Source organism: Prionailurus bengalensis, chromosome A1, assembly GCF_016509475.1.
Source record: "Prionailurus bengalensis isolate Pbe53 chromosome A1, Fcat_Pben_1.1_paternal_pri, whole genome shotgun sequence".
In the NCBI taxonomy this organism is placed as follows: Eukaryota; Metazoa; Chordata; class Mammalia; order Carnivora; family Felidae; genus Prionailurus; species Prionailurus bengalensis.
The window spans coordinates 115,781,892-115,799,324 of NC_057343.1; the positions used below are offsets into that span (position 1 = coordinate 115,781,892).

At 45.0% G+C, this 17,433-nt stretch overlaps 1 protein-coding gene across 4 annotated transcripts in view; it reads left to right on the forward strand.

Annotated features, from left to right (window-relative positions):
• The window catches only part of CTNNA1 (catenin alpha 1), a 313,848-nt gene extending 297,578 nt beyond the window's left edge, over window positions 1-16,270 (forward strand). For all 4 annotated transcript variants that reach the window (XM_043589023.1, XM_043589042.1, XM_043589033.1 and 1 more), the window contains 7 exons: window positions 5,047-5,247; window positions 5,824-5,975; window positions 10,398-10,508; window positions 11,611-11,792; window positions 11,911-12,016; window positions 14,016-14,150; window positions 15,029-16,270. In XM_043589023.1, coding sequence (XP_043444958.1) covers window positions 5,047-5,247; window positions 5,824-5,975; window positions 10,398-10,508; window positions 11,611-11,792; window positions 11,911-12,016; window positions 14,016-14,150; window positions 15,029-15,316 — 1,175 coding nt within the window. In that variant the 3' untranslated portion in view covers window positions 15,317-16,270. The remainder of the gene's footprint in view (window positions 1-5,046; window positions 5,248-5,823; window positions 5,976-10,397; window positions 10,509-11,610; window positions 11,793-11,910; window positions 12,017-14,015; window positions 14,151-15,028) is intronic.
• The last annotated feature ends 1,163 nt before the right edge of the window (window positions 16,271-17,433 follow it).

Below are 17,433 nucleotides of genomic sequence, written 5' to 3' on the forward strand. Positions count from 1 at the left end.
GGGGCCTAGAAATTTCCTGAAGCCTGCCCAGTAGCCAAGAACCCCTCTAAGGGAAAGTTATTTAGGGAATAATATCCCTCTAAGGGAAAGTTATTTAGGGAATAGGACTGAGAGGACTTTTTGTTGCTTTATCTCTATTGTTGCTGGATATTCTGTCCTGTTGGTTCCAGAAGTTCCCTCATACCTGCCACAAGTCCTATCTAAATTTGTGACTCAAAAACTAATGGTAACTTTGTGTATAATTTGGTGAAGCCCCCAAACATTTCATGAGGCTGCAGGGCAAGGGAAACTTGACAAAACTCTGTGTTACAATCAAATCGGAGACCATGGCATTTGAAAGTAGGGGGACATGCATGCCATCCCAGGGAAGAGGGAGTGGAGCTCCTTTTCACCAAGTTCTTTTGACAATGTGCCTTGTAAATATTGGAGATGTTAAGATGCTAGAGCGCATTCAGCAGACCACAAGTATATTTATATTGACTGATCCCTTAAGGACAGGAGTTTGAAATTTATCAAAGTGATAAAGACTGTTTGAATTTCATTTGAATTGTATTTGATAAACGTTTTCCATGGAAGTGCAATTTACTTTCTTGTGCATTTATTCTGCTTACATGTGGAAGCTTTAGTGTCTTCTTTTTTTTCTTTTAATTCAAGTGTTTGGTTAGAGTGGTTCCAATTGGGTTTATTACATTTTTTTACCACATGGTCTTGGAAACAAATAGTATATTGCATTAGATACATTAGGGCAACACGTAAGAGTGGTAATTTGTACTTTTTCTTCTTCATTAAGGGTCACTGTGCCCAATTTGGTCTTATTGGAAAGCCATTAAATAAAAGGATTACAATACCTAATTTTTTGTTTTTGTGTTGAAGAGCAAAAAAAACTTTGAAGATAAGGTAGTGAAGATAGGTTTGATTTCTGACTCCCCTGCCCACTAGCTGTGTGACCTTGGAGGAGTCCCTGCCCTGGCTTGCTCGTTATTTAATGGTGATTTTTTTTTTTCTTAATGGCTACTATGTAAAGAGTTAAATATCAAGCCCTCAGTATTTCCTGTTATAGATTAAGTCCTCTATATAAAGTATTAATATTACCATTTCATATGTGTGCATAAGGTTAATACCAATAAAGACATCCAGAACAAAGGGTACACAGAATGGGCCTTGTTACATATCATGAATTGAAGTATGAGTTGATGCAGCATTCTGGAGAATTCCAGTTGGCTTGGTTCCTGGAGGCCAATTAGGCACTGCATATCTACTTTAAACATATATATGCCTTTTGAGTTAGTAATCCTATCGCTAGAAATTTTTCTCAGGGATATGTACACAAATGTTTGCCAAAATACCTGTACAAAGTTGTTCATGTCAACCAAAATGTTGAAGAGAAGACTGGATAAGTAAATTATGGCCCCTCCATCTATTCAGTAAGGTACTTTGCAGCCATTAACATGAATGAGGCAAATGGGTGGATGCAGGCCTAGAAAGGTTTTCAAATGAAAGACATAATAGTGTCCATAATATGGTCCCTTGTTAGATAGACTGTTGTATATGTGACTTTTTTTCCTGTTAGAGGCACCTCCCAGTGATGACTGTTTAACAATTGAGAGTCTTTAATGGGGTATAGATTGGTGTGTCTACCCATAAGGGACCCATGCTGAGGTTCCTTGGAAATTCAATTAAAGCTGAAGTAACTTAAGATTTTAGTTAGCCTGGGTACCTCCAAGCCTCTCGTGTTTGTGCACATTCACTGGAACCTCGCTTCTCCCTTAAGGCTCAAGTGCAGAGAACAGGATTGATGTTGTGTCCTGGGTATGTGGTAGCCTCAGCTGGATGGGGCTTTCCTAGAGACAGCTGTTCAGTGACGGTAGACACTATTACTTTAGTCAGCTTCCTGAAATAGAAGGCTTCCTTTGTTGCTAAAGAATAGCAAGCCCTTCCCTGGTTTAGGTTCACTGGAAGAAAGCCAGTGTGAATTCAAGAAAGTCTAAATTGATTTTTAAAAACATAGGTGTCTAGATGAAGGTTAACAAATCACTGGTAAAAGTTTGGACTATTTTGCTTAATGAACAAAAAAGAATGTCATGCTTCATTGATTCTAAGATGGGCTTCCTCCCCCATACTAACAATCCTGAAACAAGGATGAGTTTTAAAATCAATGATACAAGAAAACATTGGTTCATAGTTTAGTTAGTGACACTTTTTCTTTCCCTTCCTGCTGGTTTCCTTTCCTTAAACAAAATACAAGTGTAAAATGTTTTAGGTTCAGCAAAAGCAGCAGTTCTTTTTTTTTTTTTTTTTAATGTTTGTTTATATTTGACACAGAGAGAGAGACAGAGCATGAGTTGGGGAGGGGCAGAGAGAGAGGGAGACACAGAATCCGAAGCAGGTCCAGGCTCTGAGCTGTCATCACAGAGTCTGACGTGGGGCTCGAACTCACAGACCACGAGATCATGACCTGAGCCAAAGTTGGACGCTCAACCGACTGAGCCACCCAGGCACCCCTAAAAGCAGCAGTTCTTAACCCACAGGTTGGTACGGTGTGCAGGCCCAGTACCACTGTGTTTAGTTTAATTATATAGAAAGTTTGTATATAAAAGATGCTTCCAGTGGGCTCCCCATCCATTCATTCTTATGAATGGTTCAAATAAATATCCTTCCTAAAATTTGTTTATGTAAAAAGTTTAATAGGTTCTCTCTGTTGATAGTACAATGATAGAAACCCTACAGGTCCCCACTTCTTTTTGAATTAGTAGACACAAAATTAGGGTTTTCTTTGCTTTACCGTGGTAATTCATTTTTCTTTTCTGTAATAGGAATTCACACTGTATTCTGGCTTTCACTGAAAATAATTTATTTAAAGAAAAGAAAGAAAAACTTTTAGAGCAATTTTAAGTTCACAGCATAATTTAAGAGAAGCGTACAGAAATTTTCCATCAGTCTGTAAACCCACACGTGCACAGCCTCATCAGCATGTCCCATCATAGTGGCACACTTGTTACAACTGATGATGTATCCATGATAATAGTGTCATGTAAAGTATTCACTGCTCTAAAAATCCTCTATGTTCTGTCTGTTCTTCCTACCCCCTCTAACTCCTGATATTTTTACTACCTCCATAGTTTTGCCTTTTCCAGAATGTCCTATAGTTGGAATAATACAGTATGCAGCCTTTTCAGATTGTCTTCTTTCATTTAGTAATATGTATACCATGTCTTTTCATGGTTTGATAGCTCATTGCTTTTTAGTGCTGAATAAAATTCCATGGTCTGGATTTACCTCATTTTATCCATTCACCTACTGAAGGACACCTTGGTGGTTTCCAAGTTTTGGCAGTTATGAACAAAGCTGTTGTAAACATCTGTGTGCATGTTTTTATGTGGACTTAGGTTTTCAACTCCTTTGGATAAATACCAAGGAGTGTGATTGGCTGGATCATATGGTAAGGGTGCATTTAGTTTTATAGGAGACATGTTTTCACCAACTCTCTTTTTAATTCTTTCACATGGTTATTTCTTTCGCATTGTGATTGTTTTCATTTTATGCCACTGTACCTTTAGTCTCGGAACAGAGACCCTTACAGAGTTCCTGTCTCTAGTCTCTTGGGAATTACAAAGGCAGTGCATTGTGGTATACTGTTCTTTGATAGATCTACTAAGTACCACTTGCCTCTGCCTCCATTGGACATGAGAGGAAATAGCACCATGACCACTATCTTAGTTTTGAGTATCTTAAGAGGTCAAGCTTATTGTTCCCTCCCTTCCAGACATTGTCACATATAACTTGACTGAGTATGTTAGCAGAGGCTGTGAGGGAAGGGTAATGGCTTTTGGAAGTCGATTAAATCAGGAAGCAGTCCAGAATAATGACATGTCGATGCATAAGGTGGCCAGGACTGGCAAAGAAATGACCAGATAAGTTTCTTAGATTACTTTTGCCCTAATTGTTCTAGCTCTGCCAGAAGAACTAGGGCCATTAGTCTTTCACCTATTGTACCTGGTACTCTCTTGGCTTAATTAAGTGAGCATATCCTCTGTGAGTTCTTGCATGTCTTGAAGAAAGCTCCTTTCTGAGCTGGGAGGCAATGGCTAGATGATGACGTGGTGGCTTTCCTTTATGTCACTCTCCAACCAACTTCACGGAGTCTGAGGAGCCCTGTCATTTGGGCCATATCCTCGTGGTCCCTTCAGTTCTGGGTGAGAACATCCCCTTTTACCATTCTGGGTTAGCCCTTATACACTGACCTCATCCATTTTAATGGCTATATAGTACCCATAATATATTACCTACTGTCCTTAGACATTTTGGTTGCTTCCACTTTGCTTTTATTATAGATGAAGCTAAAGCTAACTCAGAGGTTCCCAGTATCCAGTGTCAAGCATTTTGCTTTGAGGAAAAATAGGTTTGGTGGGTCCTCAAAATGTCAGCTTAACAGGATTCAAGGGTTTTTGTAAATATCACAGCAAGGTACCCCCTGCACCCATGAGAGGGTTACTAAATGTTTTGCTTTAGATGGGCTTCCTCTATGCCCTCCAGAGGAGGCTTCAGTCTCCTTTCCAGTGCCTTCTATCCCAGGGCTGTCCTGGCTTCTTGGGAGATGGTCTGAATACATTGGCATCTACTGAGGGAGGGGCAAGAGAATGGAAGGAATGAGACTTATCGTGAACCCCTCCCTCTGTTTTAGACTTTGTTTTGGACATTAGGTCAGTGAAATTATTTAAAGAGAAGTTAGTAGATTTCTATAATCTGAATTTTCTGCCTGGTTTGCAAAACACCTGTGCCTTAAAAATCTCAGTTGACCTCTGTCTCTCCCTCTTTCTATAAACCTGGAATGCAGATTGTTATTCTTGGAGGTGATTACAGGTTGAGTTTCTGTGGGACAGTTAATCCAGCGGTTAGTCTGGTCTGTTCAGTGAAATGATACATGAAACGCTTTGGCACTGTAGCTGGCACAAAATGAGCACTCAGTGAACGATAGGTGCCAACTTAAAATTTTCCCCTTCTAGTGGAATGCCTTCTCCCTCATTCAGCCTTTTGTTTGTTCTTCAGAGAATCACATTTTGGAAGATGTGAACAAATGTGTCATTGCTCTCCAAGAGAAAGATGTGGATGGGCTGGACCGCACAGCTGGTGCGATTCGAGGCCGGGCTGCTAGGGTCATCCATGTAGTCACCTCAGAGATGGACAACTATGAGCCAGGGGTCTACACAGAGAAGGTCCTGGAAGCCACCAAGCTGCTCTCCAACACAGGTTCGGGGACTTCCTCCCTTCCAGTGCTCCCCACACACAGATGGGTGGGCCGGGCCATCCTGGGAGTTCAGGCCCTGTGGTTAGGAAGGATGAGATCAGGATGTAGATCAGGTCTTCACACAACATGTCTGGGTTGGACATCAGACCTTGAGAAGTTGATCAACTAAATTAAGGCCTTGAAAACCCCTTTCCTTCATGTGTCCCACAGCTAATGATGGGAATAATTTTGAACACACTATTTAAGGTGAATTTTTGAGTAAAGTCTTTTGTTAGTGGATAAATACCAAATTAAGGAGAGTCCTAGTTTTAAGCGAGGCCTCCCGTTTATCTCACTTCAGTTGCTCACCCATCCAAATCCTGTATTGCAAAGTCTGGTCAGAGACAAAGATGATTTGAGTCTGGGTAAAATATAGCATTTAATTTATTTCAACTGTAAATACTCCTCACATAGGTAGAGGCAGATGCTCTTCATCATATACCTCACCTCCTCCTGTCTGAATGAGGGATTGAGGGAGGGTTGGTAGAATGATCATGTCTGCTGGCCTAGCAGGATCTGCCCTGCCTCTTTCTCCACAGTCATGCCACGTTTTACTGAGCAAGTAGAGGCAGCTGTGGAAGCCCTCAGCTCGGACCCTGCCCAGCCCATGGATGAGAATGAGTTTATTGATGCCTCCCGCCTAGTGTACGATGGCATCCGGGACATCAGGAAAGCGGTGTTGATGATAAGGGTGAGTAACTGCATTTCAGACATTTTAACAGCTTCTTTCTTATCATTTGCTAAACTTGAGCAATGCATCATTCTGGAACTCAGCAGATGCGGTGGCAGTATATTAAAACCATGAATCTAAAAGCTGTTAGAATGAGATATATTTAATTATGTTGTCTAAAATGACTTTTACTCGCAAGTTAGAGCCCAAACTTGGGCCAAGAAGGGGAGCTAGTGTGAACTGGCTTTGATGATTTAGTTTTAGGCAAACAGCTACCACACATAGGAGGCTTCTGGTAAGTTAGAGGGATACTACACAGAATAAAGGCTTTTCGGTTATTTGCAGAGAACGGAGTATTTCTTTAATGCAAGTTGAAGTTACTGTTCACATAGAATACGTTCTCTGTCCTCGAAAGGGTGGCAGGGAGGCAGGAGGCTCCTGGGGCCCCAGTGTGTTGAGACTAAGGAGGAGTGCGTGTGGCAGCCCCTTGAGAAACTACTAACCACTCTGTAATACAGCCCAGGGGCTGGTGCCAGGTCTCACAGCTATCTTTCCCTCGCAATTTCCCTAGCGATTGATCCCTCACATGCTGTTAGGAGTATGAACATATTGCTCTGGAAGCTGAGAGCAGGGAGAATTCTCACCAGGCCACCTGGGGGTCCCCCAGGCCTGGGCCGGGCCCTCCTCTAGCTGCCCAGCCTGCCTGCTGCATACATGGCTATTGTGCTGTGTTGTCAGTGTAGTGGGGTCAGGGGAGTGTCATTTACGTGGTTTGCTCATCCAGCCCTTCAAGCTAGGCAGGGATTCTGTCCCATTTTTTTTATCCTCTCAGCTTGGCATCCTGTAGAACCTAGTCAGACCGTCAGCTGGAAACAGAGGCCATTTCTCAGGCAGTTGCATCAGGCTGGACCCAGTTCGTATGCAGTGTAGAAATACTTGGGCAAGACTGTACCTCTGGGTAAGGAGGAAAGATAAATGTTCTTGGATTTCCTGGTTGGCTGCTGGCTGTTCCTACAGGTCCCAGGTTCCCTGGACGTGTTGGAGGTTGGGGGCAGGGAATTGGTTGTTCTTGCTTTCTCCATCCCTTCATTCCTGTGCTCAAGAAGAATCCTGGCCTGGTTGAATAACAGGTTAAACCCAGCAGCTCTGTCTCAGTGCTGTGAAGGGATCCTAGGTCACATAAACCACTAGTAATGAACACAGCCCTATTATTCCAGAGCTCTTTTCCATACTGACAGACAGCTAGAAATAAAAAGAACATTAATGATGAAAAGGAGTCATTGGGTGTCTGAGGTCAATGCTTTTGGGGCTTAAAGTGTGACAAAAACTGCGTACATGCCAGGAAATGCATGCAGATCCTGGAGTCCTGTTGTGGGAGAGCAGTCCTTAGAGCAGGCAGGCCTCATAGACTCCTCTTCTAGAGCTGTGTCTGTGAACAGGTGCCTCCTCTCTTCTCTTCTCTTAAAACAGAGGTGCTAGTGGTTGATGGTTTTAATTAGCTATAATGTAGATAGTGTGCCCAGCACAGGGCCTGGCAGTGGGGTAGCTGTGCTGGGCACCAGGATGGCCACAGCCCTGGCAGAGGCGTACACAGCCGCGTGTGCTAGAGCCAGGGCACAACTGAGGCCTGCGAGGCAGCTACACTGCAGGCCCTTGCTTACTGCTGTGCACTTGGACTCCATTCCTATTTGAATTCAAGAATCATCCTTCCATCCCCCAAGCCTCTCAGTCTTGTGTCTTGTCCTCCTCCTACCTCAGCTTGCCTTCCATAGTCACACCTGGCTCTTTGTCATTTCCAGTGTCCAGTGTCCTCCTCTGCAGCCCCCACTGTCCAGAATGTGACAGTCCTCTGAGTCTTCCTCACCTGTCACCCTTACTCAACCACGCCTGTCTTTGCTTTGTTCCTTTTCTAGCTTTTTGCATCTCTGGTTAGTTAGTAGACACTCTTTTGCCCCATTCACTTCCTTATATGGCTTTGCACAATCCTATTCTCTTGAAATCCGCCATCTGCTAAGCCTGGTTGTAGAATAGGGCAGCTGCCCCTACTGTGGTCCCAGAACCAGGCAGCATTGCCCCACAACCCTAGCATCCGAGAATGTTTCAGACCTTCCTGCTCGCCTCCCCCCCTCTCATGGGGCCTGGGGCTGTTTCCTTAGGGTGTGGCGGTGGTCTGGATATCCCGCCTGCCCCCCTGCCAGGTCTCTGCCCATGTACAGCATACAGCACACTGGCATTTCTCCCATCCGTCCTCCTCCTCCTTAGTTTGCTTTGTCCTCGACTCTTCAGCTCCTTACCAGTGGCATGTCTGGTAGCAAAGCTGTCGGCTTCTTCTCTTCTCACACAGTCCTCATTCCCTTGGGAAAAACATCCAGGGTGACTGTCCTGAGCTCCACACACAACCTTCCACTTTGCCTGCTCTCTCTGGCCACTTGATTACCTAACAAGCATCTGCTAATCTTTCACCCCGACCCTCCTCCACCCAGTCTTCATGGGTTAGTAGATGGCAACCTGCCTTCCACTTGCTGAGGCCCAAACCTCGGATTTGCCCTTGATTCCTCTTGTTGTCTCAATTCCCACATCTCCTCTACCTTCACAATAAATAGAGCATCTGAGCACTGCTCCCACTCTGGTCCTGGCCACTAGCATCTCTTACCTGGATTCATGTACCTGCCTCCCTATTCTCATCCCTTGAAGCCTAGTTTCACTCTCCACAGAGCAGCCCAAGTGATCCTTTCAAGTTTCAGTTAGGTCATGTTATCCACTGCTCAGCACCCTCCACAGGCTGGCTGTGGCTGGCATCAGTCCTTACACTAGCCCACAAGGCCTTCTAGAATTTCATCTGCTGCTGTTCTTCTGGGGCTGTAGTTGATCCTATAACCTGAGGGCAGTGAGCTCAGTCCTTCTGCCATGGCCTCCTTGCTCATCTGATTCCCCAGGTGAGCTCCTGCCTCTGGGCCTTAGTTGTGGTGACTCCCTCCTGCCAGGACACTCCTCCCCCAGGTACCTCCCATGCTCCCTGTTCACATGTCACCTTCTTAGGAAGCCTTTCCTGACCACCCATATGAAATTACAATCCTCACTGCTTTATTGATTTGTATCACTGATCGCTTTCTGATGTCTCATAAAATTCACCTTCTCATTTTGTTTATTGTCATTTCTCCCCTTAGAATATATGCAAGAGCAGGGATCTTTGTGTTAGTCATTTTGTACCTCCAAGGCCCAGAACAGTACTTGGCACACACGTACTCAGAATGAAAGAATAGAATGTATTTGGTTTTCTTGGCAAGAATAGTTCTTTGGTCTGTGATGGGCTAGCCAGGGTGGAACAGAAGCAGAGATCTTATCAGGAGGCCTTCCTTGGAGAACGCTCCTTCACAGGCCATTCTAAATGGCCCAGGGTGGTGTACTGTTTCACACTGCCAAGTCAGAGAAACTCTAGGATCTTGCATTCATGTGTTCCTTCCAGCTTGCTGGTGCCTGGGGTGACTGCCGCTGTCCTTACCTCATCCCATTGAGGGAAAGGCTCAGCCTTTGCATGTGTACAAACCCAAGATAGTTTTGGCCGGGCCAGATGCTTCCTCACCCATCCTCTCTTTTGAGCCTCACAGCGAGCCCTTGGGCTGGGCTTGGATTAGGTCCTGGTGCAGATGAGGGACTCCCCTCAGTGCCCTCCTGTCACAGGCCGGCCAGCTGGGCCAAGAGCCAACCCCAGCTGTTACGCCTGCTGCCCTGTTACTGATAACTTCCAGAAGACAACATTATGTTTCAAGTCAGCAGCTAATCATCGGAGGCTGGAGGTTGTGCAAAATAAGAATTTTATTCCATAATTAAAGCAAACAGCTGGGACTGGTATTCAGGACCTTTGGTTTATACTCAGACCTCACCTGCCATATTCTTTTTGCTTTGATCAAAGTCAAACAAAAAAAACCCATAAAAATACATTGCCTATTTGTACTCCTCAAAGCAGTATCCTAAGAGAAAGCCTAGCATGAGTTCATTCACTAATTTTCTTTTTGTCATAAAATGAGAAGGTTAGAAGAATCTGCTAATGTTTGGTACTTCTCTTTTCACTACAGTACCTTTTCTACCCAAGATAATTCTCACCTTTGTGTTAGGATACAAGTGTTAGAGGAGTACATTATGTCAAATAGAGTCCTGACTCTGGTGAAAGTTGAAGCCCTAACCTCCCATAAAGAAAGCCCTAGACTCTTTGGGAATTGTTGATGTGGTACCTTCACCTGGTGATTGTTGGACCAGACACCCCACATGTGCATTAGTGAGGCCAGGGTCTTGGACAAAGAATGATTTTAACTACATCGCTGGAACATGGCACATGAAAATCCAGAATTCTGGGTGTTCATACATTGGGCCCAGAGGCTTGGAATAGCTGAAGGCCAAAGGCCCAGGGTTGTGTCTGACTTGTACTTTCTGTGTTGATGGTAGACCCCTGAGGAACTGGATGATTCTGACTTCGAGACAGAAGACTTTGATGTCAGAAGTAGGACAAGTGTCCAGACAGAAGATGATCAACTGATTGCTGGCCAGAGTGCCCGGGTAAGGGACAAGTTTGACTTGTTTTCCCTGTCCCTCTGGGAACTCGGCTTTTTCTCTTCCAGGACAACACTCTTGATTTTGAGAACACCATTTTCCCACTCTTTCCCTGGCAGCAGGACTCAAGTTAACCTAAGTTGTGGCACATGCTAGATATAGGTTCCTCCAGAATGTCTCCTCAGCTGGGAGCAGAGAGGAACATGGCACTGTGCCTCAGCTGTGCCCTGGGGCTTTGGTTTATGACAGAGCCCTGCATCAGGAAAGCCCTAGATCCAGTCAATGTAATGTTTGTTAAAAAGGATTGTGAAATTCGAAAAAGATTGCTGTCTTTGCCCATATCAATGCTACCATGGGTATAAACGATTTAATTATTCATGGGTTAAAAAAAAACAACAGTGGTACATTCAAGAAAATCATTCAGAGCCATTGCATTCATTTGAGTCATTAAATCTTCAATCAATAGCATTTATGTTTTTGGGAGGATGCCAAGAAATATTTCTATGGAGTCTTTTTCCCCTCCTTAGAAATTATTTTGAACAGCGAATGCATCCTTGCTTTGGGCCCCACTCCATCATGAGCACTTGGGGAAGCTGAGTGGGGAGAAGCCCAAGGCTTAGGAGTCTGTGGACCTTGAGGTGGGCACCAGGCCTCCAGGTGCTGCTTTGATAAGCTTTAAATGCCATGTCAAGTAACTAAAAGTAGCAGCACCGGAAATGCCCAGTCAGGACCCACAAGGCAAAGGGCTCCATGCATCAGCCCCTTCTCTTAAGTCCTCTCCCCATGGCAGCAGGCAGAGGATAAAATTCTAAAGAATTAAGTTAAGCAGGTTCTGTTCCTATACAGGTGTGATCTCCAACCTTCCCTATTAGCCTTCTAATCCCTCACACTGTGTTTTCCTCCACACAAAAACTTAAAAGTGGGTCAGAAATTCAGGCTGCTGTAAACTTCTCAAAATAAGAAGAAATGGACCTTTAGGCAAAATGAAACCTATTAAAGTATTATCCTACCTGTGTCATAGATTGCTTGGTAGAAATATTTGTGGCTAATGCACTGTGAGAACTTCATATTCTCTTTATGTAAGAGCTTTCTGTGCTTCTGATTTCAGGCGATCATGGCTCAGCTTCCCCAGGAGCAAAAAGCAAAGATTGCAGAACAGGTGGCCAGCTTCCAGGAAGAAAAGAGCAAGCTGGATGCTGAAGTGTCCAAATGGGACGACAGTGGTAATGACATCATCGTGCTGGCCAAGCAGATGTGCATGATCATGATGGAGATGACGGACTTCACCCGGTGAGCCGTGCCCGCCCCCCACCAATTGCACGGAGGGGAGCACTAGGCTACTTGCAGAAAATCTTACTTTTCTGTTCATCTTCAGCTACATACAATGATCCTTATGCTTTTTTGTCAGAGGTAAAGGACCGCTCAAAAATACATCAGATGTGATCAGTGCCGCCAAGAAAATTGCTGAGGCGGGATCCAGGATGGATAAGCTCGGCAGAACCATTGCAGACCACGTGAGTGACAGGCTTGCTTCTTGGGTTCCTGAATTCATCACGGGACTGAGGGAGCCCAGCCAGGTCCATCCCAAGGTGGTGACGACAAGATTTTTCTTGGAACACAGCACTCTGCTCCTCTCTAAAACTGTTCTTAACTCGTCAACCTGCTTGGTTAATACCAACATAGATTTTTAAGGATATCTGAATTCCTCTTTTTTCTTTGCCATGTCTTAGCAGGCAGGACCAACTTGCATTAGAGCACCTCTTTGGAGCAGATGTGTGTGTCCTGCCAGTCATTACTGTGCAATGCTATTGCTTCTCTCTTTTCCTGCAGACCTTCAGCCCGGGGCAAGAGCTGCTTCTGTGGATCCTCACACACTGAATGAGCCTAGATAGACTTCTGCACTGCTTGTTCTTGTTCTTATTTATTTATTTATTTTTAATTTACATCCAAATTAGCATATAGTGCAACAGTGATTTCAGGAGTAGATTCCTTAATGCCCCTTACTCATTTAGCCCATCCCCCCTCCCACAACTCCTCTAGTAACCCCCAGTTTGCTCTCCATATTTATGAGTCTCCTCTGTTTTGTCCCCCTCCCTATTTGTATATTATTTTTGTTTCCTTTCCCTTATGTTCATGTTTTGTCTCTTAAAGTTCTCATTTGAGTGAAGTCATAGGGATTTTGTCTTTCTCTAATTTCACTTAGCATAATAATACCCTCCAGTTCCATCCACGTAGTTGCAAATGGTAAGATTCCTTTCTTTTTGATTGCCGAGTCATATTCCATTGTATATATATATACACCACATCTTCTTTATCCATTCACCCATTGATGGACATTTAGGCTCTTTCCATACTTTGGCTATTGTTGAAAATGCTGCTGTAAACATTGGGTGCACTGCTTGTTCTTAACTACTGAGCCTTCGTCTGTTTTCCTTTGTCAGAAAATGTGGTTCCTATTTCCTCATTTACAGCACATTTCCCTGGATGCTCTAAGATTTACCAATGGGGACCGTGTTTGCACATTATAGTTTTTCTCCACAGATCCAGACCCGCCTCCCCACCCCTCATCAGCCACTTTTCCTTGAAGCATCTAGGCTATAGGATGAATGGTAGTGGTTCCTCACCACCCAAGCCAAAGATTTAGAAGCCATTTTTGACTCACCTCTTTCATGAAATCCAGGACTAAGCCCTGGTGCTTCTCCTGGCCACACTTAATTGTGACAACATCCAGTGTTTTCCTTTCTGCAACCACCAGTTCAGCCCAAACCTCCACGGCCTATATCTGGACTGCTGTGGCCTGTCCCCACCGATGCTGCCATCCACTCCCTTCTGCACACAGCCACCAACACCATCTTTTTGTAGCATCATCTTAACGTGCAGATCAGATATGGCTCTGTGCTTCCTCAGTAGCTTCTTAGAAGAAAATGCAGAAGCTCCAGCATGGTCCGTAGGCCTATTTTATACCACCTGCTGACTCTGCACTCCAGCCTCACAGGAGGGAAGCATTTGCCATAAACACTTGAGAGAGGTGCTCTATTTCAATGTTGGGATGAAACCTCCTAAAGTCACCCTGAGCTTAGGCAGCAAGACAGGAATTGGGCTGCCCTTGAGTTTCTCTGTGACTGGTCAAGACCTCACCATCCCCAGGTATTCTTTTTCTCACTTTGGTTTACTCATCCTCCATCTTTGCCTCAAGTGAACATTTCCTTTTACCAGATGTTTATAGTTTTCATCACAGTTTTGACCACATAAAGTGCCCCTAGCAGAAGAGCTATTCGGATGGTTATTATGTAGCTCCAAGCACTCTTGTCTCCAGAACCAGGCTTTTGCTTGCTGAGGTTTTTTTCTCACCTTGAAGGGCATGGGCCCTGCAGAGAGCAGTTTAGGGCTGGATAACTCATGTCTCTTGCCCTTTACTCCAGCAAGGAGAGAGGCGTCATGTCGGTGGCACCTGGGGGTGGGATGTGTTAGGGCCTGGAACTCTCAGGGCTGAACCTGCTGCTCTTCCTTCAGTGCCCCGACTCAGCCTGCAAGCAGGACTTGCTGGCCTACCTGCAGCGTATCGCCCTCTACTGCCACCAGCTCAACATCTGCAGCAAAGTCAAGGCTGAGGTGCAGAATCTCGGTGGAGAGCTCGTTGTCTCTGGGGTAAGTTTTATCCATGGAACGAAGTGATTGTTGGTAATATGCTGGCCTTTTTCCAAAATGAAAGTAGCCTCCTGTCCGCACACACTCCTTAGCTGCCCAGCAACTGGGAAAGTGTGTTGTGGTGGAGTCCATGGTGGCAGTGCCCTGCTGAACTGCAGTGCTATTAGGCATGGTGCAGTTGGTGATGGGTGGGAGCCATTACAGGGCTGGCCTCTTGCTGGGATAAAGTATTTTTACCTTCCTTGCTGTTCTTCCCCCAGAGAGGAATTGAACCTGTTCAAAAATGCCAAGATTATATAGATATGCTTTCTTAGACTTCCTCCACCCTTCTCACTTGAGTATTATCTCTTCCCCTTGTCTGTTTCCCATGACACAGTTCTGGACCCCTTGTCACATTGGGCAGGGCAAAGAGGATGTCTTGCTTGACTTGCTGGGCTCCATAGATTCCCTGTAGCTTCTGCTAATCTCCTGGGATTTCATTTTCAAAGAACTACTTTGTATGTGGGGCATATTGGTGCCCCCGCGTGTGGGGAGCTTGTATCCATACTGAGAGAGGAAATGCCCCGGATCATGACTGAAAAAGCATCCTTGTCAGTGCTGGTGGTTACAGCTCTGCAATCAGTTAGAAAGAGACCATCTTCCTCCAGCTTCCTAGAGTGAATAAAGATTTGTTGAAAGGGGTGGATGGCGCCTTATGTTTTTTGATTCTACTCCCTTTACTTCCAAATGGCTGAAACCTATGTATTTTCAGGTTTTTGGGGTAAGGTCAGTAGCCACTGGGAGAGCTAATCAGGAACACGGCTATTGCCTAGGCCCCTGGTGCACACGGGGCTGAAGGTCAGACTTGTGTTCCTCACTGCCCCGTCTGTGCCTCTTAGGTGGACAGCGCCATGTCCCTGATCCAGGCTGCCAAGAACTTGATGAACGCGGTAGTGCAGACGGTGAAGGCATCCTATGTGGCCTCCACCAAATACCAGAAGTCTCAGGGTATGGCTTCCCTCAACCTTCCAGCTGTTTCGTGGAAGATGAAGGCACCTGAGAAAAAGCCCTTGGTGAAGAGAGAGAAACAGGATGAGACACAAACCAAGATTAAACGGGCATCTCAGAAGAAGCATGTGAACCCTGTGCAGGCCCTCAGTGAGTTCAAAGCCATGGACAGCATCTAGGGCCACCCTGCCCAGCTGCCCCCACTCTTTGGGGCTTCTAAAGATCAGTCACGGCTCTTCACTCAAATGTATTTGCTAAATAGAACACTGATGTTAGATTCCACAGAGAAATAGGCAGATTTTAAACCTGGCCAGGTGGTGAATTTTTGGCAAGGACATACTTGTGTTTAAATTGGTTAAAAATACTTTTGGAATTCAGGAGCTTATTTCTAGCTATATTTTTATAAGGTTAAATAAAAATAAAAATTCCATAACCAAAGAGAAACTCACATTAACTTGTTAGTGATACTCTTGACTGAGTTCTCAGTGTGGCATTGGGGTTTGAGATGCCGTATTGGAGTCAACCTGGGTTCAGTGAGGGGGCCTCCACCAAGTCCTGGGTTCCAGGGGGGCGCAGGGAGGGGGGTTGGCTGGTATCACATGACCAGACATGTTCCAGTGTAAACCTGGGCATCTTAGAAAGGTGTGCCAGGAGAAGGAACGTTCCCAGAAAGGTCTTGGAGGGACAAGCCACATGAAGCTCAGTAAAACGTAATGTATCATGAAGAAAACTGATTACTCTCTTTATGACATGAAATGAGAATTTTAATGCCTGGTTACAATTACTAATGTACTCTGCTGCAGGACATTAATAAAGTTGCTTTTTTTCAGACTAGAATGTTGTGATGCCCTAATCAGAACATGCTTTTTTTTTTTTTTCCCTTTCCTCAGCTTCAAATGCAAATTCATCATTGGGCTCACTTCTAGTAATTGCAGTGTTTCCTGCCTTGGGCTTTGCAACAGAAGCCTGACAAAATAGTGTTTGCTTAGGCAATAATTTAGACTTTACCTTATTTGTGATTACTACAGCGATTACTATAGCTACGAGGTATAATTTTACTGTCTTATTTAAATTTTATTAATCTGAATGTTTTTTACACTAACTTTTCCCAATAAAGTCCACTATGAAACCAAGTCTGAGAGGCCAAAGTTGTTTTCTTTGCCTTCCAGAGGAGTTGGGTTTTACATTAAACATCTCTTGGATTTGCCCACAGTATCTGTGGTGCTCCCAGCCCTCCTGGTATCCCTGTGCTCAGGGCAGAGTGTTACCCAACACAGGAAACTACCTGTGGCTCCAGGCTGTGAGGTGCGTGGGCGTGGCCTTGTAGTTTCTGTGGCAGCCCACTAGGGAAGGACTCACCCTCCTTAGGAACTCCCTTGTTCAAGCTTCAGGTGCAGGTCAAAACCTTGGAGCCATCCATGTCTGTTCTGAAATGTCCTACCAGCTTATAACTGTGGTAACAGCTGCCCTGTCCCTTCCCAGCACACAGTCCCCAAGTCCTCTTCCTCACTTCCATTCCAGTCAGCTATGTCCCCACCACTCTGGTACCGTCTATTCCACCACCAGATGCAGTGGCTCTCTGTCTCATCAATGTCACCATATAAGTGGGCCAGATGGACGCTTCCGCCCACCCGCCCCACGCCCCTCACTTGACTTCCAGAACACCTGACTTTGGTCTTGTCCTCCTTACCGGCTCCTCCTCCTCCTCGTTCAAAGTTGTGCAGTCCCAGGGCTCAGGAGCTGGGCTGCTTCTCTCTCTGGCTCTGCTTTTTCTGATCTTAACCACACTCCTGGCTTTAAATACCAAATGCTAACTTCTCTCAGAACTTGACTCTTGAACTCTCCACTTGGATGTCTTCATCAGTATCTGAAACTTGAGCTGTCCGAATTCTTTAAAATGTAGGCGGGTCCAACGGATACTGCTTCTGTTACTATCACCTGGTCTAAGCTGTCATCACTGTGTGAATTATTGTGTAAAAATTTCACCAAAACTTAGCTAAAGCAACACTCATTTCAGTTTCTGTCCAGAATCCAGGAGTAGCTTAGTGGGAGGGTCTGACTTGGGGTCTCATGAAGCTGCAATGTCTGAGGGCTTGACAGACTGGGGGCTCTGCTTCTGGGCTCCTTCACGTAGCAGTTGGCAGAAGGCCTCACTCACCCCATGCCACGTGGGCCTTCCCATACAACAGCTCACAACATGGTAGCTGGCTTCCCCCAGAGGGAATGATCCAGAGAAAGTGGCAGCCAGAAAAGATAATGGCAACCAGATGGAAGCTGCAGTGTTTTTTTTTTAAAC